We start from the raw sequence: 24,351 nt of genomic DNA, 5'->3' as shown, positions 1-24,351 counted from the left end.
TTTTCTATTAGCATTTAGTCAATAGGAATTTGTTGGACCAATGAAGACCCTCCTGATTCTCGTTACTGAAACGTGTACCAATGATTGTTAAGAAAGATGGTTCAAAATGTAAGATTATAATTTCTAGCCAATCAGTGAAAAAGTGATGCTTTCAGTGTTTCTACCCATTTTGTGATGTTGATATATGCTGTTGGCTCTGTAACTGTTCTTTGGACTCGGGCAGACATGGCTGTGACAGTATGCTTGTTCGTTTTCCCATTCTTGCCTATTCTGTGATATTCTTTGGACTCTGGCAGACATGGCTGTGGCAGCATGCTTGTCTGCTTCCCACTTTTGTCCTTTTGAATATATGCCAAATAAAACTTTTCTTTTTACTTTAAAAAAAAAAAAAAGATTCCGATATCCTGGTTTGAAAGGAAAATAAAATTTGTTCCCTGATAAAACTTGCTCTTGCTAAATGTCTCTCTTGACTTCTTTTGAGTGTGAAAGTTAACATTTGTTATTCTTTTGGAGGCAAGAGAAACAAAATGAACTAAAGAGGGCTTCAGATATTCACTGATGATTTATATTCAACCATGGGTACACCACTGCCCTCATACATCAGAAATACTAAAGGTCCAAAAGTAGATGGTTTCCATATTTCTTTCAAGTGGAACACAGTGTTATTAGTAAGTCTGCAGGTGTGTTTTCACTGCTTCCTTATGAAAGCTTTGCCCTGTTGAATTTTCACAGAATCATGAAAAAGTGTGTTTTGTTTGTTTTGTTCAGAAGAAGTAGTTTGAAACAGTTGGTTAATTTGGGGGAAATAATGAATTAGGACTACCAACCAGGAATTACTTAACTGTTAGAATCTAATAGTTTTTTGCTTTGTGGTTAGTTCCAAGATGAAACAAAGATCTATCATATACCAAGAATATAGGTTACATTTTCTCCGATTGACTTTGGAAATTTAATGTTAATGCAGTGTTTCTGTCACTGAGTAAGTCCGCATTCAGTTACTTTGAAGAGAATTCTAACAACAGATCTCTTGGGAGAGAAGTTTAGCACAAATGTGAAGAATCTTAGTACCTTTTCAGTTCTTTCTGTGAAAAGGAGCTAGGTCATTCATTTAAAGAAGCTATTTTAGCTTCTTTAATAATTGGGGGAAAGGATATAAGTTTTGCCTTGCATTGTGAAAAAGTTTCAGTTTAGAATTTTATTTTAAATTTTGGAAAAGCTTTGCTGGCAAAGACGAAACTCAGGGAAGAAAAATTCATCATTATCAAACTAAGATGAACACAGGTTGACTATAAAAAGCTACAGGATTGAGGCTGGTAAGTTTGAAAGTTTTGGTGTAATTCCAATTTCTCTCAGTTTGAGGAGTTTACAGAACTCATTCATTTTGAGAATTGGCTTCTCAGAAGTGGAATTAGACCTTTATAAATAAAGGAAATATTAAATAGAATTTTAAAGGCAGTTCTATAAATCCACTTCTGCTATAAAAAGAAGTATCTTAGCAGCTGCTTTATTTATAGATTTTTTCCCAGTGCTTTTGGCATCTAAATATGTTGCACCTAAAAGGTTTTCGTTTATTTTTCTTCTTTGTTGGTTCACTTTTAATTATACAAGGTAGCATTTTATGTGTAGATTGATGAGGACTAGGTTTGGTAAGGAGATAGGAAAATAGAATGGAAAACTCTTCTTAATGAAATTCATTCAGGAAATAGGTTGTTAGCTGCCGTTGAGTGGGCCCCTAACTCATGTTGACCCCATGCATAACAGACTAAAATCTTGCCTAGCCCTATGCCATCCCCATGATAGTTGCATATTGCCGGGTTGTGATCCATAGTGTTTTCATTGACTGATTTTTGGAAATAGATCGCCAGGCCTGTCTTCCTAGTCTGTCTTAGCCTGGAAGCTCTACTGAAACCTTTTTATCATCATAGCAACATGCAAGCCTCCACTAACAGATGGGTGATGGCTGTGCATGAGGTGCATTGGGAATCGAATCCAGGTCTACTGCATGGAAGGGACGAATTCTACCACTGAACCACCACTGCCTCCTGGTCCAAGTAAAACAGTCACAGCCAAGTATGGCCTACACAGAGTGTGGTGCTCTGTAATTGAAATATTTTCAACAGTGGCAATAGCAGGCAAAGGAGTCATAGCCTAATAACAATGATAATGATAAATAATAGCAAGTACTATTTATACAGGCACTTATGTGCAAAGCACTTTAAATCATCCATTCCAATAACTCAGTGAGGTAGATTTTGTTATTCTTATTTTATAGAGGGAGAAAATGAGGTTAAGGAAATGCTTTAAGATAGCAAAGTTAGAAAGTGGAGAGTCAAGACCTGAACACATATCTTTCTGCTTCCAAAGCTTATGTTCTTAACCACAAGCAAAGGATGGTTGGTGTATTTTAAGGTAAGGGTTAACATTTCTGTATAATTTAGTATCTCCTTACTGGCAGGGTTATAGACCTTTAACTAATTGAAGTTTTCATTTAACCAAATATAGTCTCCCATACCCATTGCCATTGAGTCGATTCTGACTCATAGCAACCCTATAGGACAGAGTAGAACTGCCCCATAGGGTTTCCAAGGCTGTAATCTTTACGGAAGCAGACTGCCACATCTTTCTCCCATGGAGCCACCGGTGGGTTTGAACTGCCGACCTTTCGGTTAGCAGCTGAGACCTTTAACCACTGTGCCACCAGGATTCCTTAAGTATAACCTCAGGATAATGTTAATATTTCCATAAACACAAAATTAAAAATGATTCTATAATGTTAACTCTTAAAGCTTTTACTATAGAATAATCTCCTAAAAGCTCTAAAATGAGAGCCTTCTCACTTCAGAAACTAGAAAAGGTTGTGTCCCCTTTGTCCCTTCAAAATAAAGTATTATGCAATAGCTTGGAATCTAAGATAGACATTTTAGCAAACACTTGCAATGAAAACTTAAAAAATAGGGCTTTTGGTTTCCTTCTCAAACAATAAGCTCAATAAATAAGTCAAAACTACCTTTTAAAAACCTTTCCATCTTGAAATCTGAGGCTATGAAATTTTGAGGTAATAATACTATTTTTATAGTGATTACTGTGTCCCAGGTGCATTTCCAAGTGCCTTACACACATTAGCTTATTTAATATTGACAGTAACATGATGAAGTAGATACTATTATTATCCTCATTTTACAAATGAGGAAACTGAGGCACAGAATGGCTAGGTAATTTGCTTAATATGGTCTAGTCAGTAAGTGGTGAAGCCAGTATTGAACCCTGCAGTCTAGTTCTGCATCCTGTTCTCCGTTGCCTTCCTTCAGATGACCTCTAAAGTGACTACCTATGGTTTAAAGGCTCCAGCTGCTAGTTTCTGGCTAGGTTCTAGTGTTCCCATGTAATGTATCCACTCAGTTGCTCAAGCCCTAAGCTTAGGACTCACTCCTAATTCCTCTCTTTTCCTCACACCTTGTATCTAATCCATCCGTCACTTCTATTGGCTCTACTTGGTACTTGGATAACATTTGTTTGCTGTGTATATTCTCACATCACAAGCAAACCATCTTTTCATTTTTTGCCAGTTTTATTTCCCACTTCATGTTCAGCTGCCCCTGACCTCATCCCACTTCATTGGCAGGAACACTTCCTGAAAGATTAATAAATTGCCTCTTTTTGTTTCCATGTAGAATATCTAGTAGACTTGTTCATGCTATGAAACTAAGCCATTGCTGAATTTGACATTTGATTTCTTCTGTTTATACCAATTACCCAACAACCAACACTTTCTTGGTACTATTATATTTCATAAAGAAGCAAAGTTTTATTCTTTCAAGAAGTTACTGCATGTGTTGTGACCATGTGTATATAAAAATAATGTTGGCGTTTGCCCTCATGTTGATTCCTACTCATAGTGATTCTATAGAACAGAGTATAACTGCTCCATAGGGTTTTCTAGGCTGTAATCTTTATGGGAGCAGATTGCCAGGTTTTTTCTCCTTCAGAGCAGCTTGGTGGGTTCAAACCACCAACCTTTTGGTTAACAGCTGAGCACTTAACCATTATGCCACCTGGACTCCTTTATCACTTAAATGTGGAAGTAGACAGTTGACTAACAGTCTATTCTGATTGTACACTGAGTCAAGTTCATAACTTACCAAAACTGCAAATTGCCACCTTCAGAGTTGCTTGAAAATATAGTCAAAAACATGGCTAAGTCCATATATGATAAGTATCTGCTATATGAGACACAGTGTTTGGGAGGATAGGACTCTAGACATTTTACACTTTCCCTCTTGGCTCACAGGCCTAAGGACATTTGTGTGGGGAGGAGCCTTAGAGAATGGGCTAGAATGAGATGTAGAGATACTTCCTCATGGAACCCAGGACCTTGAGGGAAAAAATGAAATTGGAAGCCTCTTGCGTTTCATTTACTTGATTCCTATATGCACATGTTTATTTCTTTTTGTAACATTAGGAACATATTTTATATTCTTTTATTACATACAACATTGATTTTTTTTTATTGTACTTTAGATGGTTTACAGAGCAAATTAGTTTCTCATTAAACAATTAATACACATATTGTTTTGTGACATTGGTTGCCAACCCCACGACATGTCAGCACTCTCCCCTTCTCAACCTTGGGCTCTCCGTTGCTAGCTTTTCTTCCCGCTCCTGCCTTCTTTTCCTTGCCCCTGGGCTGGTGTACCCACTTAGTTGCATTTTGTTTTATAGGCCTGTCTAATCTTTGGCTGGAGGGTGAACCTCAGGAGTGACCTCAGTACTGAGCTAAAAGAGTGTCCAGGAGCCTTACTCTCGGGGTTTCTCCAGTCTCTGTCAGACCAGTAAGTCTGGTCTTTTTTTTTTTTCCTGCGAGTTAGGATATTGTTCTACATTTTTCTCTAGCTCTGTCTGGGACCCTATATTGTGATTCCTGTCAGAGCAGTTGGTGGTGGTAGCTAAGCACCATCTAGTTGTGCTGGACTCAGTCTGGTAGAGGCTGTGGTAGTTGTGGTCCATTAGTCCTTTGGGCTAAGCTTTCCCTTGTATCTTTGGTTTTCTTCATTCTCCCTTGCTCCAGATGGAGTGAGACCAGTGGAGTATCTTAGATGGACAACATTAAGATTTTTGTAGGTCAGTAAATATTCCCTAAAACAGGATATTTAAAACTTTATATTAACTCTCTAGTGTTGGACTTTTATGTTGTTTTCCACTTCTCACTATTGCTAATGTTTTAGTGATTTTTTTTTTGTGTGTGTGTGTGCTTTAGGTGAAAGTTTACAGAGTGAGTTAGATTCCATTTAATAGTTTGTACATAAAGTGGTTCATGGCCTTGGTTTCATTCCCTACAATATGTCAGTACTCTCCTCATTTCCACCCTGTGTTCCCCTTTTCCTTTTGTCCTGATTTTCTACCCCTTCCTGCCTTCTCATCTTCGCTTTTGGGCAAATATTGCCTTTTTGATCTCGTATAACCCTTTCATGACCCATGGTACATATGGTATACCACCCACTTTTTCCAGCTTTTAGGTTCTTTGGGAGTATACTTTTACCACTGAAGGTATTTTCTGCCCTCCAGTGGGGAATTGTGTAGTGGTGAAAGGCAAAAGAAACATTAGTTGAAGCAAAATAATTGGAGTATGAGGGTTGCAAGTAAGTTAGTGCAACCAGGAAGTGTGATTAGGTAAAAATTTTGTCTTTTTACCCTTTGTACCCCTAGATAAGCCTAGTAAGCATATTTCTGGTTTCCTATGTGATAGTTAGGGATCCCTGGTGGATTTGGTTTTGTCTTTTTGTGTCATGTTTGGAAAACCAGAGATTCCCCATGTAACCTAATGAAAACCCATTGCTCTCAGGTCAATTCTGACTCATAGTGACCTACAGGACAGGGAAGAACTGCCCCATAGGATTTTCAAGGAGTGGCTGGTGGATTTGAACTGCTGATCTTTTGGTTAGCAGCGGATCTCTTAACTGCCACACCACCAGGGCTCCAGCCTAATGGAAGGCGCCACAAAAAACAGCAGCAACCAAGGTCTGGTGGTACAGACAGGCGACCACTAAGTATGGGTTTGAGAACCTTAAAATTTCTGTGGTAACCATGTAGTACCAGGTACTATTTCTCAAAATCCATATTATCAACCAAAAATTTAAACACACTGCATGACAAAGCATGCTTCCATTAATGAAAACACATGGTATTAAAAAAAATTCAAAGCAGAAAATAATTGGACGTTGAAAGGCATAATTAATTGTTCTAAGGAGCATGTTTCTCTTGGGTGTTATTGTTTTTAGTGAATATTCTTGCTTTTGTGCGTGTCTGATTATTTTCTTTGATCAAATTCCTAGAAGTAGATTTTTTTTGTATGCATCAACATTTTAAAAGCTTTTGATACATATGGCTAAATTGTTCTCTAGAAATGTAATGTGAGTTATAAACCTATAATGATATGTAAAAGTATCATTTAAACCATTTTTGGCAACAAGGATATTTTACTTTTAAAAACTTGATAGTTTGCTGAGTGAAAAATACTGTCCTCTGGTTTTAATTTTCGTATCTTTGATGACAGTAGAAGTTGAGTATTTTTCATATATTTATTGGCCATTTGTATTTCTTTTGTGATTGCATGTGTCCTTGTTGATGTTGTTGTTGTTACTATTTTAATGGGAATGTCTTTAGACTGTCTCATTTCCAAGTGCTCTTGAATCTTTCATTTAGAGGAGGAGTTAGTTAAGGTGGAAGAAGAGGAAGTACGGGTTTGTGGTTGACATTGGTACTTTGGGAGCCAGTCCTCTGGGTTTGAACCCAATTTTCTGAGGAATCCTACAGGTTATTTGACCTCGAGCAAGAACTTGATTGGCTACAGTGAGTAGACTAGAGGGTGATGTAAATAGTTAATGCAGTCTACTGCTAACCGAAATGTTGGAGGTTGAGTCCACCCAGAATTGCCTCGGAAGAAAGGCCTGCGATCTACTTCCCAAAAAATCAGCCACTGAAAAATCCTGTGGAGCACATTTCTACCCAGACACACATGGGGTTGCCATGAGTCGCAATCAATTGACAGCAACTGGTTAGTAGACTAGAAAAGGAAGACTGTCTTACCATCTTGAACCCATGGCAATAATCCAATTATGGAAGTAGAGATAGATAAAACTCTCACAGAGAAAGTGATCATTGCCAGCAGCTGCACCCACAGAGCCTGTTCCTATAATAAGCTGTGCGTCAAGTGCTCTGTTGATTTGCTGTTTTGAGATATTTCTCTAAAACTTATGGTCATGACTTCCCACAAAATAGTCTTACTGCAAATGAGGACATAGATTCTGTTCAAAAAGAAAAGGTGAGAAAGGGCCAGAGGGCATTTCTAACATAATATAATTGTTTTGGAATCTTTACCTATGATATTCTCTCCTGAAAGGTTGTTAAATAATAAGGTACTGTGTGACTGACATAAACTGAGAGGATGCTCTCTTTAAGAAAATCATCTTATTGCAAAAAAGGGACAAAGATTCTATTTCCTAATTTTACTTTCTCCTTTAGTTTAGCCAACAACTTTTGGCCTACTTATCAATTTAGTCCATGTTTGTGTTAAGAATTTAGCTTGTGATTTTAAAGTCACTCCCATTAAAATAATAGTGGCTTTCCTCACTCCTCTCAGAGACCTTGTCAAAGAATGTTATTTTTCCCCCCTCAAAATGTAGATCTAGTCTGCAAATACTGAAGTGATAATTAGGGCTTATACAAGATCGTTTCATTTTAAAAATTAGCTTCTTTTTTTTTTTAGGAGTTACTTTCTAAATCTTTCTGGTTCAAGAATATAGTTATAAGAAGACATTTTAAAGTCATGGCTTACATAAATGATTTAAGTAAGAAAGGTGTGAGAGGAAGATGATAAACATTACACTTTGACCCCTTTTGTGTTACTGGTTATATTTTTTTCATAAATGTGTTTCTGCATGTATCATTATTGTAGTTTAAGCACATAGTATATGGCAGCCTCCTAAAATTAGAATATATTCAAATATCCCAGTGCCCTTTTGCAAGACCTCTAGAAAATCCAGGTGCACAACCAAAATTAATAAAAGTGAAAGAAGGTAATTGCCAAGTTGTTAAAAATTTCTTTCTGGAGGGAAGCCACAATAATCAAATAAGCGGCCCTAGCAGCATTAGGTAAGGTGAACTCTCCTGTGAGTTTTTGGAACTAGGAAAGAAATCACATTTCTTTTTTGTTCAGGTTTAGCTTTTGCCATTTATAATAGCTTTTTCCAAAATCAGGCTCCTTGTTCCATACAATAAAAGTTTCAAACTTCTTCCTGACACTCCCATTCATAAGCTCCTTAAATTTTGTCACAGCTAACATTTCCCCACGTTCCCTGAATAGATCACGTGCTTCCCTGACTCCTTGCCTTTACCTTTGCTGTTCCTGCTGCGTGGAATATCCTCCCTGCCCTTTTTTTCCTGGTCCATTTGCTGCCTTCTTAGTAGAGCTTTCCTTCTACCATAGCATTTACTACATTTTCACAGTGTGATGAGCTGCTTATCTCTTTCTTCATTAGATTGTGAGCACCATGTGGAACCTTTTCTTACTCATCCCTTTATTCCCAGCACCTGCCACGATGCCGAGCACATAATAGATGCTCAGTAAATGATGTTTGAGTCACTGAGCCGACAGTTTTAGAATACAAGCACTGCTGTGCAGGCTTAGAAATGTTATGCCCATTCTACTTGATTGACATCATTATCCTGCCTTGTTCTAAGCAAGCAAAAAAATGGAGTACACTCAGTGGTTCTTCCCGACAGCTTTATACTTGAAGTCATTTCAGGCCCTTCCTTATTACTGTGATTAGCTTCCTCTGACTTCTCTGGGACCATTTTTTTCTCAAGATGTGCGTTTTAATGATGGCTGGAATAGATAATATGTCTCATTCAACAGGCTTTTGTTACTCAGCTAAAAGTAAAACAAGCCATATGGTAGTTAAATAGGTATGCAAAGAGTTATAAATTGGAGGTAAATTAAGTAGCCTTAATTTGTACTCCAAATCCAGTACACTTTATATCATACTCTATTGCCTCCTTATTTTTCTGACTATAGGAGAAGTCAGTGAAATACACGATATTAGAATCATGTGGACAAAAATATCTCTCTTATAAAGCATTGGTATCCATAAATTACTGTTCTTTATCACCCATACTCTTTTCTTTTATGGGGAAAATGTAACAGGCTGATTAGCAGGAGGACATTGGCATAGTAAGTACAAAGTACAGAGGGGTGTTGAAGATACGCTTAGTGGCATGGAATTCAAATCATGTGTTGGACTTAACAATGTATGCCCATTAAATGGGATCGATCACCTTGATCTAGAGTATTCAACAATCCAGAATAATTAGAAAGATACTTTACGAAACTGTGCTCACCTTAAGGTCTTACTGTAGAACATCCAGGAACTAATGCAGACTTAGAGCATGCAAGGACTGGAAAGAATATTAGGCATCAATTAGAGTTTGACTTTCACATTTTAGAGATGAAATGACCTTAAGTGACTTGCCTAAGAGCCCAGTGTTAGATAATGTTGGAGCTGAAACCAGAATTTACATCTCCTAACTCCAAATCCCAAAACCCAACCAGACCTGTTGCGGTTGAGTCGATTCCGACTTATAGTGACCCTATAGGACAGACAGATCTGCCCCACAGGGTTTCCAAGGAGTGGCTCGTGGATTTGAACTGCCGACCTTTTGGTTAGCAGCTCAACTCTTAACCACTGCTCTACCAGGGCTCTCAACTCCAAATCCAGAACACTTTATATCATACTCTATTGCCTCCTTATTTTTCTAACTATTGGAGAAGTCAGTTAAATACACGGTATTAGAATCACGTGGACAAAAATCTCTCTCTCATAAGGCATTGGTATCCATAAATTACTGTTCTTTATCAGCCATACTCTCTTTTCTTTAATGGGGAAAATTATGTCTAAAAGATCAGGGTACATCTTTTAATTGTTCTTAACTCTTTGAATACAATTTTGAGTTTTGGGGATGAGCTGTATATGCTAAGAAGACATTTTGGATTCATTACCTCGATCAGCTTTATTTGTGGTAGGTTTCAGCCATCAAGCCATTGTTGTGATTGAAGGCCCTGGACTTAGGCCTAGACTCTGTTTCTATTGATGGCTGGATGTTGAGATTCAGTTTTTTGAAAAAAACTGGAACCAAGTGATGCCAGTCCTAGAATTTCATGTGAAAACCAGGCCTAGGGGAAAAGTAAATGAAGCTTGCTGTGTCTCCACTATTTGTTCTAAGGGAAAGACCATTTGATTTTAATGCTGAAAACACTGAGAAGGTGATGAGTATGTTTGCATTTCATTAGGACTTTAAGATCTAGTTTTAAAAACTGAATTACTGAGAGAGGAATGAGGGTATTTTGTTTTGAAGTTTTTTTTTTTTTTTTTCATTTTATGTCTTTCTTACAGGGCTAAATCAGGACAAACAAACATAGCATTTTAATTTTCTTGGTTAAATAAGTAGGATTCTGCTTTGCTTAATGTTCGTTGCAATGAAAACATGGAGAGCATATAAAAGATGAAATAAGTCAGAGAGTCTGTATGATGTTGCACATGCTGAAAGCGATTTTAAGTTTAGAAATTGTTGAGTCTTTCACATGCCAAATTTGAATCACAGTCTCTATTGGAATTAACAGCCATTAACTGTGTTCTGGAAATGTTGGAGTTGTAATCCAATTCTACTTTGCAGTTTATATTGTGAGTACTGTCTCCTTGCATTATAAAAAGCTCCAGAGATGATTGACAGCCCTAAAACGAAGGAAGCAAGCTTGAAGAAGAACGTTTTAAAGTTTCAGTTGACGTCACTCACAGGCAGTTTTTCTGCTCCTTTAAAACCAAACACCAACTTTTTTTGTCTTCAGTTTCTCCATAACACTCTTCACTGAAAAATGTTTCTGGTTTAATTGTATTGATTATGTCATGTCTTCCTGTTTTCCTTGGCGTATGTGATAATGTTGTAATTTGTTTCCTTGCTATTATATTATAGATAAGACTGGTGCTTCGAATGAACCTGTTAGAAGTATTTTAATTCCTTTGGGTGGATGTACTCATTTTAATTCTCAGGATTTGCTACAGTCCTAATAAAATTTCCTTTTAGAAAAAGATATGACAAATAAAATTTGAATATTTAGACCACTGCCTGAATGTTATTAACTCGCATACTTAATGAAGATGGGCATTTTTGGTCAAATGAAGAAGTATTACCAGCAGGGACTAGACTGTTTCAACTTGGTATTAGGGACGATGGAAATGAAAATAATGCTTAGCATAAACTGCTTTTCAGTTTGTTATAAAAAAAAATTCTTCCATGTTACAAAAACTGTTGGGGTAGTCCACGAAATAATGTTCCTATTTCATTTGAATCAATGTATCCTAGTAGTCCTGCTGCTAGTCATAGTTTTATTGAGTTATTTTAAGTAAAGCTTTCCTTCTATGGAGTTAAAAGTGCTTCATGCATTTTCCCTCTCATCTCATGTTTTTAGATGAGGCATTGTGGGGAGGAAGAACTGTTTTTATTTTGTAATGAGGGGCATCAGGTTGAAAGTGGTTATCACCAACTCTGAGGTTGGACATCAAGGAAGATTCTTTTGGCGTTTTTGGGTATCCTTGTCACATGATGGAGCCCTGTTGGCGCAGTGGTTAAGAGCTTGGCAGTTAGAATCCACAAGATGCTTCTTTGAAACCCTATGGGGGCAGTTCTGTTCTGTCCTATAGGGTTGCTATGACTCGGAGTCAACTCGATGGTAACGGGTTTGACTTTTTTTTTTTTCTTTTTTATCACATGATAGTCATTGTGCTGGTGATTAGATAAATCCCTTTATGTCTTTTTTTTAAAAAAAATATTAGACCAGGTATTTATTTTACAATATTAACTTTGATCCCTGCTGAATTTTATTTAGTTAATATTGGCCCATTTTGTTTTCCTCACCAGTAAAGATCATTTTGTATCTTCTTTGTATATGTATTCTTTCTGGCCTGTATCATTCTCAAATTTGATAAATGTGCTATTTAATTTTTACCCATTTTATTCCAGAGATGATATAAGGTAGCTTACAAGACATAGAAAATATGCAAGATAACATCAATTGAAAGTAGGGCTGTAAAGAAAAGCAATAATGGGAATATAAAATGGAACTAGGATTGGGATTAAAAATTATACTGTAACAGCAAACATGAATGAGCGACAAGATGCCAAATAAAACAAAGTGCTAATTTATATAGTTAATAGTATGTGTAATTTAAAAGGAAACTAATGATCAGGTGAAGTACAACTACCCTTATTGTTAAAACCAGACAAAATTTTATCTCAGGCATGCTGTTTTAATTGCAAGAAAAAGTTCACTTGATTGCAAGAAAGAGAAACTGATTAAAACTAGGTTAACTATGGTACAAAGATATTATTCTTGGTGGGACATATTATTCTTGGAGCACTTAAAATAGTGGTTGGACTCCCTGAATATTGTCTTTCTGAGCCAAACTTTTGGTAAATATTTGGAGGCAGTGAGCCTGAGATTGTCCTCTGTGACAGACAGCAGTGCAGCTTTTCAGAATTGCCAGTGGCACCCAGACCCTTTCCTTTTAGCCATAATGAGCTCAGAGCGTGCTCTGTGTCTTCATTTAAGGCCTCTATAAAATTGTTGTGCAGGATAGGACCAAAGACATCAAACCATTAGAGCAGCGATGTCTCTTCTAATCTGGGATCTATCCTGAGGCCAGCAGGCCAAGGGGAGAGGAGGGTATCTATGGATCAATCCTCTGAAAACTTATGTGAAGGATTTTCTATGTAAAAAATTATTTTGTGTAAATAGACTTTGTAGCTTTCATCAGATTCTTAAAGAAGTACGTGTTCCCTTAAAAGTTAAAAACCACAGTACCAGAAACTTACTTTTAAGACTTTGTCAAACCAACAAATACTTTTGTGGTTCTTCAGGTCGTTAGCTCCCTAGCTGTACTGTGTTTACCCATCAGAGCAGGCACGTTGTTTATTTTCTTCATTGCTATATCTCGCAGGTGCTTAATGTATATTTGTTAATTTAAAATGAATGAATCCAAATCACATTTTCCAACATGTCTGTAAAACTCTTATGTGAGAGACTTTGCCAGATGTTTTGTGAAATCACACAGTGGTTTTCTTCTGGCCTTTACAGTTGCTGTTAAGTCACTTGACTCAAGGCAACCCCATGTGTGTCAGAGTAGACCTGTGCTCTACTGGGTTTTCAGTAGCTGACTTTTCAGAAGTAGATCACCAGACCTTTTTTCCAAGGTGTCTGGGTGGACTCGAGCCTCCAACCATTCGGTTAGTTGGTGAGTGCTTTAAACATTTGCACTACCTAGGGACTCCTCTCCTGGCCTATGTATATACTAACCTGATCTGCAGATTATTGAAGTTAACTTGGCATGGATTGATTTGGGGGGAAACTTGTGCTGGTGTGTAATAATATTCTTTCCTCTGTTCATTGCCTTACAGACCATCTGTTTAATAATACATTCTAGAATACCGTTGAGGATTAAGGCTCCTGTTCTGAAGTTTCTGTATTCTTTTTGTGTGCCATCAAGTCACTTCCGACTCATAGAGATCCTGTTGGACAGGGAAGAACTAGGTTATAATCTTTACGGGAGCAGATTGCCAGATCTTTTCTCCTATGGAGCCACTAGTGGGTTCAAACAGCTGACCTTCAGTTAGCAGCTGAGCACTTAACCGTTGCACCACCAGGCCTGATTCCTTTTCTGTGTTCTACCTTGCTCCATTTTGAAAAGGAATATCATTGCCCCTCTCTGTGTGTTAAGACCACTGGCATTTTTCACTTGATTCTGAATCTGTGATCATATCTTCAGATTCCTTAAGAATTCTGAGATAAATTTTTCTGGGTTTACAGCCTGAATTAGTTGGGAGAATCTGAGTTTCTCTTCTTCAAATTCAATTCCTCCATGATTGTATTAGTCCTGCCCCATTGTCCTACCTGTTGAGCAATTCAGGAGCGAAATGGAATTGAGCCCCTCTATTTTCTCCTGTCTTCTGTCTCAGAAGGTGGAGGTGGTGAATATAATTTCCAAATTACCCAGCAGCAGCAACGACAAAGTCACCCCAGAAACCGCCCTTTCATCATCTTTAGCATTTTGGACAAGCGTCATCTCATTCTAATCTTGTTTGTACCTTTTAACATTTGCCCTATTTGTCCGAGGTCATGTCTGTTTCTGTTTTGTATGAGACCTTTCAAAATCTGAGGTCAACATATTGCTATCCATGCTTATACCTACTATACGTATTTCTTTATATACCATTCTTTTTATCCAGATGACCCATTTTTACATTGTCACAATGGGGTTATGAGAGCCTTATAGCCCTCATATTTGTCATTGCGAGTTTGTGATCCAGCTTATTTTTTCTCTGAGCTTTTTGAAATGTACTGTGATTCTCCAGAGACCAGGATACATTTCTGTGTATGCCCAGAATTCAATTTGTCTGGTCTATTGCAAATTCTAATTTTACCTTGTCACTTTCTCTCAAGATTTCCATCATTTCCACTGTGGCAAGCAGTTTATCCATATGGGTTAGAAGTCCAGAATCATGGTTTCCCTCACAGTTTTCATTCTGAAAGATAGAAATTGTCAGAAGACGGTACAAAAATTTATTAGCAGAATACAGTGAACAGATGATGTTCAAATAGTTGATGACTCTCATCAGATCACCATTAATTTCTGAGCCACTTTTGTCATTTCTTTTAAATATATATCATCCACATCTTTGATTTGGTGAGCAGTCTGACTGTATGGTCATCAGTGTGATTTTCTTTCTCCTTATAAACTCACTTTAAATATTCTTTACCACATTTCATCCCCTAGTGTGTGGCTTCCCAGGTATGTGCATACTTTTTTGTCAGAGCATAGTTTTTTACCAGTTTATTTTCATTGGACATTGCAGAATGTCTTCTGCCTTATTCTGGAATGAGAGCCCAACTACCAGGTTTCAATTATTACTATACAATCATACATACCAAATTCATATAGATAGTCACGCATTTTTTCAGTCTTTGCATATTTCTCTACAGACATCTAAAACTTGTGCATTTGTTCCTGGCCCTTTGCTTCCATGCCTTTTTCTCCTACTTTTTTGTACTGATCATATTATTCCTTATCATGGAGTTTAAGAAAGTATGCACCTCCCTTGGATTTTTGAGAAGGATGCCTTACATACTGATCTCCCCTTTATCTACATTTCCTTTTCATTTTACCCATCCTCTGCATTAAATTGGCGTCCAGAGTGCAGCACCTAACTGGTAATTTTTCTATTGATGCTCATTTCTTCCCTCTTCCATTTTTCTAGTCTTCCACTGCTTTTCGCCAATTCGAGATTACTTAGTGTTTCTGATGATTCTAGACGTTATTGCTTGTAGTTGTCTGCTTTTTGATTTCTTGGCAAAAGAAGACCATTTATCCCAAACTTTTGAAAGTTAAAATGACTTAGGACGAAATCTGGAATGTGACCCTTCCCCTTCCTCCCTCCCCACAGCAGCCTTCACTCTGTACAGCACAGAAGTTTTTCCATGTGCGGCGTTTTTCACCGACAACCTTCAGGGTTGAACCCATTTTTTGTGGCTACAATGCATTGAAGTTGTCATTCAAACAAAATAAAAAAATGAAGAAGTTATTACCTTGCAGCTCCTCTGTTCCCTTACCTGAGACATAAATAATGTAATGTTTGCAAGGTAAAAACACAAACATTGTCACCAACAGGGGCGGATTAACTAGTAAACATGGTATGCACCGGTTTACAGTAAGCAAGGTACACACGGGTTTAATTGTGTTTACTTACTGATCTGTGGGGCACAATTTCACCTGTTTTCACCACATAAAATTGTGCCCTACAGTTTAGTAAGCACAATTAAGCCTATGCGTACCTTACTTACTGGGTAATCCATCCCTAGTCACCAAAGGATGAGTTATTATCTTTCTCCAAGCTTTAAAATAAAACTTTTCAGAGCTATAAAGTCGGGAAAGGTGCAAGGGAGAGAAAGCAATCTTTTAAAACAAAGCTCAGATCAATAACAATTAACATTTCCTAGCCTCTATTTTTTTGCTAATGATTGAAGACAAGTACTAATTAGAGAAGCCTCAAGTCTTGTTCTCGTCTGAGGACACTTAGATGTGCCTGTTGCTTTTTCTTTGTCCTTTATTTTCTATTTTATCCACTTCTAATTTTAGAAGGTCCATTTTGCCATCCTTAATGAGTGCTTTTGCAATCTTTTATTTTTACTTTTTCCCTAGCAAGCTCATTTTGTTCATTGGGCTTTTTTCCCCACCAGTTCTTTCTTAATGTTTTTTTTTTTTTTTTTTTTTTTTAACAAGATCACACAAAACCAACACAGAAGCCTTCAGTGCCTTCAACAACTGGCACTAAGATAGTTCTGCCTCTTCAGTTTTTTTAGTTTTTTCACAGATAGTCTGCAAACATATGTTTTCTTCTTTTGGTTTGTGCTTCAAATATTTTCGTTTGCTATTAACTCTGCTAACCAACTCTGAGAAAGCTTTGTTTTTTGTATAGAAGTTTTTAATACTGTTGAGTGTTGATATTGTTTTGACAAATACTGCACGTGCATTTTCTACACTATGAAAACCATTCAGATTAGGATGACAAAGCACAGAACTGATTATGTTTAACTGTGTTCTTGCTTTTCATCAGAGCTGTTTTTCCAGGATACTTTTATTCACTTTATGTGTTGTGAAACATGTGAAAGGCATGATGTAATTGCCTTTGGAAATGAAGCTTTGTCTCGATGTGGTGGTCTTTGTTGAAACTTTCTTTGGTGGAACCAGACTAAAAAAGTGATTGGTTATCATCAACGTTTCTGGTTGAAGTGAGGAGTACTAATTTTTTTTTTTTTTTTTTTTCTGCCTCCGTTATGTTCCTTGTACCCACTGAAGGATGAAAGCAGTTAGTAAGCTGCTGTAATAATTCAAGCAAGAGATTTGAGGGCCTGAACTTTTGGAGCAGCATTAGAGAAGGCATATAATTCAGATTATTACCTTCTGACACATAGGCGAAGGGTTTCTTTAATTTATTTCATAATGTTATAAACTGCTTTTAGAGTTTAGATACCATAGTTTTTCTCTATTTTGTTTTTAACCTGCTGCCTTGGTTCGTTTCTAACAAATTGTGGAATGTGTCAGATTCCCACAATTTTGTATTTCCTAGTTTTTGAAACCACCAGTCATCTGTCAGTTTGTCATACTCTGGTGGCTTGTGTGCTGCTGTGATGCTGGAAGCTATGCCACAGGTATTTCAAATACCAGCAGAGTCAACCATAGTGGACAGGTTTCTGTAGAGCTTCCACACTAAGACAGACTAAGAAGAAGATCCTGGTGATCTACTTCTAAAAAAATTGTCAGATGGATCTTGGCTGAAAGCAGAGAATACTAGAAAGATGTTTACCTGTGTTTTATTGACTGTGCAAAGGCATTCGACTGTGTGGATCATAACAAATTATGGATAACACTGCAAAGAATGGGAATTCCAGAACACCGAATTGTGCTCATGAGGAACCTGTACATAGATGAAGAGGCAGTTGTTTGAACAGAACAAGGGGATAGTGCGTGGTTTAAAATCAGAAAAGATATTTGTATCCTTTCACCATATTTATTCAGTCTGTATGCTGAGCAAATAATCTGAGAAGCCAGACTATATGAAGAAGAATGTGACATCAGAATTGGAGGAAAACTCATTAACAACCTGCGTTATGCAGATGACACAACCTTGTTTACTGAAAGTGAGGAGGACTTGAAATACTTACTGATGAAGATCAAAGACCACAGCCTTCAGTACGGATTACACCTCAACATAAAGAAAACAAAAATCTTCACAACTGGACCAATAAGCAATATCATGTTGTTGTGGTGGTTGTTAGATGCTGTCAAGTCGGTTCCAACTCATAGTGACCCTATGCACCACAGAACAAAACACTGCCCGGTCCTGTACCATGCTTGCAGTCGTTTTTATGCTTGAGCCCATTGTTGCAGCCACTGAGTCAGTCCATCTTGTTGAGGGTCTTCCTCTTTTTTGCGGACCCTGTACGTTACCAAGCATGATGTCCTTCTCCAGGGGTTGATCCCTCCTGACAACATGTCCAAAGTATGTAAGCCGTAGTTTCACCATCCTTCCTTCTAAGGAGCATTCTGGTTGTACTTCTTCCAAGACAGATTTGTTTGTTCTTTTGGCAGTCCATGGTATATTCAATATTCTTCACCAACACCACAATTCAAAGGCATCAATTCTTCTTTGGTCTTCCTTATTCATTGTCCAGCTTTTGCATGCATACGATACAGTTGAAAATACTGTGGCTTGGATCAGGCACACCTTAGTCTTCAAGGTGATATCTTTGCTTTTCAACTCTTTAAAGAGGTCTTTTGCAGCAGATTTCCCAATTCAATACATCCTTTGATTTCTTGACTGCTACTTCCATGGGCATTGATTGTGGATCCAAGTAAAATGAAATCCTTGACAACTTCAGTCTTTTCTCCCTTTATCACGATGTTGCTTATTGGTCCATTTGTGAGGATTTTTGTTTTCTTTATGTTGAGGTGTAATCTGTACTGAAGGCTGGGGTCTTTGATCTTCACCAGCAAGTGCTTCAAGTCCTCTTCACTTTCGGCAAGCAAGGTTGTGTCATCTGCATATCTCAGGTTATTAATGAATCCTCCTCCAATCCTGATGCCCCTTTCTTCTTCATATAGTCCAGCTTCTCAGATTATTTGCTCAGCATATAGATTGACTAGGTATGGTGAAAGGATGCAACCCTGGCGCACACCTTTCCTGACTTTAAACCACACGGTATCCCTTTGTTCTGTCTGAACAACTGCCTCTTGATCTGTGTACAGGTTTCTCATGAGCACAATTAAGTGTTCTGGAATTCCCATTGCTAACACGGTTATCCATAATTTGTTATGATCCACACAGTCAAATGCCTTTGTATATTTAAGAAAACACAGGTAAACATCTTTCTAGTATTCTCTGCTTTCAGCCAAGATCCATCTGACATCAGCAATGATATCCCTGGTTCCGCGTCCTCTTCTGAATCCGGCCTGAATTTCTGGCAGTTCCCTGTCGACATACTGCTGCAGCTGCTTTTAAATGATCTTCAGCAAAATTTTACTTGTGTGTGATGTTAATGATATTGTTTGATAATTTGCACATTCGGTTGGATCACCTTTCTTGGGAATCGGCATAAATATGTATCTCTTCCAGTCGGTTGGCCAGGTAGCTGTCTTCCAAGTTTCTTGGCTTAGACAAGTGAGCACTTCCGGCACTGCAGCCGTTTGTTGAAACATACAATTGATATTCCGTCAATTCCTGGAACCTTGTTTTTCGCCAGTCCCTTCAGTGCAGCTTGGACTTCTTCCTTCAGTACCATCAGTTCCTGATCATATGCTACCTCTTGAAATGGTTGAACACTGACCAGTTCTTTTTGGTATAATGACTCTGTGTATTCCTTCCATCTTCTTTTGATGCTTCCTGCGTCGTTTAATATTTTCCCTGTAGAATCCTTCACTATTGCAACTCGAGGCTTGAATTTTTTCTTCAGTTCTTTCAGCTTGAGGAATGCCAAGCGTGTTCTTCCCTTTTGGTTTTCTATCTCCAGCTCTTTGCACATGTCATTATAATACTTTACTTTGTCTTTTCAAGCTGCCCTTTGAAATCTTCTGTTCAGTTCTTTTACTTCATCATTTCTTCCGTGTGCTTTAGCTATTTGATGTTCAAAAGCAAGTTTCAAAGACTCTTCTGAAGTCCATTTTGGTCTTTTCTTTCTTTCCTGTCTTTAATGACCTCTTGCTTTCTTCATGTATGATGTCCTTGATGTCATTCCACAACTTTGGTCATTAGTGTTTGACACATCAATCTATTCTTGATATGGTCTCTAAATTCAGGTGGGATATACTCAAGGTCGTACTTTGGCTCTCGTGGACTTGTTCTGATTTTCTTCAGTTTCAGCTGGAACTTGCATATGAGCAATTGATGGTGTTTTCTGAAGTCAGCCCCTGGCTTTGTTCTGACTGATGATATTGAGCTTTTCCATGGTCACTTTCCACAGATGTAGTTGAACTGATTCCTGTGTATTCCATCTGTTGAGGTTCATATGTATAGTCACCGTTTATGTTGGTGAAAAAAGGTGTTTGCAATGAAGAAATCATTGGTCTTGCAGAATTATATCATGTGATCTCTGGCATCGTTTTTATCACCAAGGCCATATTTTCCAACTACGAATCCTTCTTCTTTGTTTCCAACTTTCGCATTCCAATCACCAGTAATTATCAGTGCATCCTGATTGCATGTTTGATCAATTTCAGACTGAAGAAGTTGGTAAAAATCTTCAATTTCTTCATCTTTGGCCTTAGTTGTTGGTGCATAAATTTGAATAATAGTATTAACCGGTCTTCCTTGTAGGCGTATGGATATTATCCTATCACTGACAGCGTTGTACTTTCAGGATAGATCTTGCAATGTTCTTTTTGACGATGAATGCAATGCCACTCCTCTTCAAGTTGTCATTCCCGGCATAGTAGACCATGTGGTTGTCTGATTCAGAATGGCCAATACTAGTCCATTTCAGCTCACTAATGCCTAGAATATCAATGTTTATGCATCCCCTTTCATTTTTGACGATTTGCAGTTTTCCTAGATTCATACTTCGTACATTCCATGTTCTGATTATTAATGGATGTTTGCAGCTGTTTCTTCTCATTTTGAGTCTTGCCACATCAGCAAACAAAGATCTAGGAAGCTTGACACCATCCACGTCATTAAAGTCGACTTTACTTTAAGGAGGCGACTCTTCCCCAGTTGTCTTTTGAGTGCCTTCCAACCTGGGGTGCTCATCCTCCAGCACTATATCCGACAATTTTCTTCTGCTATTCATAAAGTTTTCACTGGCCAAGTTATTTTCAGAAGTAGACTGCTGGGTCCTTCTTCCTAGTCTGTCTTAGTCTGGTAGCTCAGCTGGAACCTGTCCACCATGGGTGACCCTGCTGATATCTGAATTCTGGTGGCATAGCTTCCAGCATCACAGCAACCCGGAAGTCCCCACAGTATGACAAACTGACAGACGTGTGGGAGCAACATCATGATATATGGAGAAAATATTGAAGTTGTTAAGGATTTCATTTTACTTGGATCTACAGTCAATGCCCATGGAAGCAGCAGTCAAGAAATCAAACGATGTATTTCATTAGGCAAATTTGCTGCAAAAGACCTCTTTAAAGTGTTTAAAAGCAAAGATGTCACTTGGAGGACTAAGGTGCGCCTGACCAATGCCATGGTGTTTGCGGTCACCTCATATGCATATGAATAAGGAAGACCAAAGAAGAATTGATGCCTTTGAATTATGGTGTTGGTGAAAAATATTGAATATACCATTGACTGCCAGAAGAATGAACAAATCTGTTTCGGAAGAACTACAGCCAGAATGCTCCTTAGAAGTGAGGATGGTGAGACTGCCTCACGTACTTTGGACATGTTATCAGGAGGGACCAATCCCTGGAGAAGGACATCATGCTTGGTAAAGTAGAGCGTCAGTGAAAAAGAGGAATATTCTCAATGAGATAGATTGACACAGTGGCTGCAACAGTTGTATCAAACAGCAATGATCGTGAGGCTGGCAAAGGACCGGCAGTGTTTCATTCTGTTGTACATGGGGTCACTATGAGTTGGAGCCGACTTGATGGCACCTAACAATAACAACAATAGTCCTTAAAACTACCTACTTGGTACTTATTGCGTTTTGTTTTTAAAGTATTTGTTCCTTTACCTGATCTCCCCTTTTGATTATGAAAGTAAAAGAGAAACAAAAACAAATATTAGCATTTCAGTGCATTTCCTTTCAGTTTTTCCTAGGTATAGTGCAGTGGTTAACTGTTAGGCTGCTAACCAAAAAAAAGGTTGGCAGTTCGAATCCATTAGCTGCTCCTTGGAAACCCTATGGGGCAGTTCTGCTTGGTCCTATAGGGTCACTATGAGTCAGAATTGACTCTACAGCAGTGGGTTTTTTTGGTTTATAGAAATAATTGTGCCAAAGTTCCTACATGTAAATATTTATTTATACAAAATTTTGTAGTTTTATGAAACATTAAATTTTGAGTACTTCTCAGTGCCATTAAATATTATGAGAGCCACTATTAACTCATCACGCGGGTGCCCCAGTATTTATTTTACTTTTCCCGTATTGTTGATGATTTAGGTTGTTTCCAACTCATTATTATAAAGAACGCTGTGGTTAATATTCTCATGAATAATACGTCTTCATATATATCCTCACGATAGTGCATTAATGTATAAACTCATTTTTAAAGTCAAGAACTTCTTAGAAGGCTAGAATTGAGCAATTGTAAAGATGTGAATGAGCCCTAATGACTGAAATCTTCAGTCAGCTGGAGAGGTTATCAACACCCTTTCTACCTCCACCTCCTCTTCACCTGGCCACCACCTCGGATGGAGAATACCAGAGCAAGAGAGGTTTGGAGGGGCAAGTTGCAGAGCGCAGTGATGAGGATTCCCCTTTCCTCCCCCCAGCACATCCCCAGATGAATGTAGTTCTGCATTTCCACCCATTAATCTCCACTCCGATGCTCACGTTTACTGACTCTTCCTTTGGGGTTTTTATTTAATTTTGGACAAGATCCTGCTGTTTATCAAAGAAGATAGCTTTTATCCATTATGTCCTGGTCTTTTTTTCCAGCTGTTTGGGAACATTGCATAATAACTAAAATGTCTCCTGTAAACCCTGGTATTCTTTCATGGTAGGAGGGACTCAGTGAAGACATAAAGCAGTAGAGTAGCATAAGGGGACTGTCTAACCCAACCTCAGAAACTGATGGAGAATTCAGTTAATAGCTTAGGAGGCAAGTTAGAATTCAGCTCTCCTTGTACAAGTCAGTTAATGTAAGCAAGTAGTTATTTGCTTTGTTGCAAATGGTGCTATTCAGCTGAGAACTCACAATCAAGATTTTTTTTGTTTTGGTTTTTGTTTTTGGTACCAGAAAGCTAATTCTTTGACCACAGAAATGTTGTCTTTAGCTATTCTTGATCCTTTTCATCTTGGTTTTTTTACATTAATAAATTTTTTTTTCTTTTGTCCTTTTTAAAAAATATATGAATTTTATAATAGACTGATTTGGGACTTTTATATTGTTATATAATGCCCTTTTGCTCTGTGAATGATGTTGAATTCTAACTAAATTAATTAGAGTTATTAGTTAACATTTCCATTTTGAAATTTCCATATCGAGATTAATGGACTGTCTTTAAGTATAATTATTTCAGGTATTGCAGTTTTGTCATGATCCTAGGAAGCTAACAACAAGAATAATTAAAAATTGTTGCAAATAGCATTTGTATCTATATTTAAAAGGCTCTTCAGTTGACCAAGCAGATGTTGTTACAGATTTTTGTCTTTGATATGATAAATTTCCCATTAATTTTGAAAATACGGGTCTGAAAAAAATATGCTTTCAAGTTTTGTGTAGTTGAGCTGCAATTTATGAAGGTTCAAGCAGCTATCCTGACAAACTACTCAATAAATTTGTAACTGAGACTTTTTAAGGCAAAGATTAAGTTCTGAAGCTTTATGCTCTGTATTTTTTGTTCAGACATACGCATTTGAATTTCTTCCCTTTTGTGTCTAGAGGGTATGATAGCATATTTCATACACGCGCACACCACACACATACACGTATATGTATATAGATATATATGTACATATATGTTTATACACATTGTATATCTAGCTATATGTACATATACGTATGTGTATACATATGTAAGTATGTATATACACATAACTTGTATATGCAGTCTAAGTTGGAGGTGAAGATGCATATATTCTGCTTTAAAAAAAAATATTCAGTTTAACCTTTTATGAACTGATTTTATTTTTTAATTTTACTTTGTCTAGGTTGAAGAAATTGTGGATATTGGCTCTTTTGCCCCAGAAGACATCCATATTCCTAAGATTTATGTACATCGCCTTATAAAGGGAGAAGCATATGAGAAAAGAATTGAGGTAATTGACTTTGCTTATTTGCCCGTATTTATGGATTTGACAGCATTTATGAATCCACGTTACCAGAGATAAGTATCCCTGAGGCCATTCCAGATAATACAGAATTATGGAGTTAGGGTTGAGGAGGAAGTCTTGCTATGGATCTTAGTGGAATTTCTCCATGTGCGCTCCTAAAAACCAAACCCATTGCCGTGGAGTCGATTCTGACTCATAGTGGCCCTATAGAACAGAGCAGAACTGCCCCACAGGGTTCCCAAGGAGCAGCTCGT

At 37.6% G+C, this 24,351-nt stretch overlaps 1 protein-coding gene across 2 annotated transcripts in view; it reads left to right on the top strand.

The window, feature by feature from the left end:
* Positions 1 to 24,351, top strand: part of OXCT1 (3-oxoacid CoA-transferase 1) — a 186,345-nt gene that overhangs the window by 60,350 nt on the left and 101,644 nt on the right. For both annotated transcript variants that reach the window (XM_004388439.2, XM_023742498.1), the window contains one exon: positions 23,975 to 24,082. In XM_004388439.2, coding sequence (XP_004388496.1) covers positions 23,975 to 24,082 — 108 coding nt within the window. The remainder of the gene's footprint in view (positions 1 to 23,974; positions 24,083 to 24,351) is intronic.

The sequence above is a fragment of the Trichechus manatus genome, unplaced genomic scaffold, assembly GCF_000243295.1.
Source record: "Trichechus manatus latirostris isolate Lorelei unplaced genomic scaffold, TriManLat1.0 scaffold00212, whole genome shotgun sequence".
Lineage (NCBI taxonomy): Eukaryota > Metazoa > Chordata > Mammalia > Sirenia > Trichechidae > Trichechus > Trichechus manatus.
This window is presented reverse-complemented; position numbering and strand designations above follow the sequence as displayed.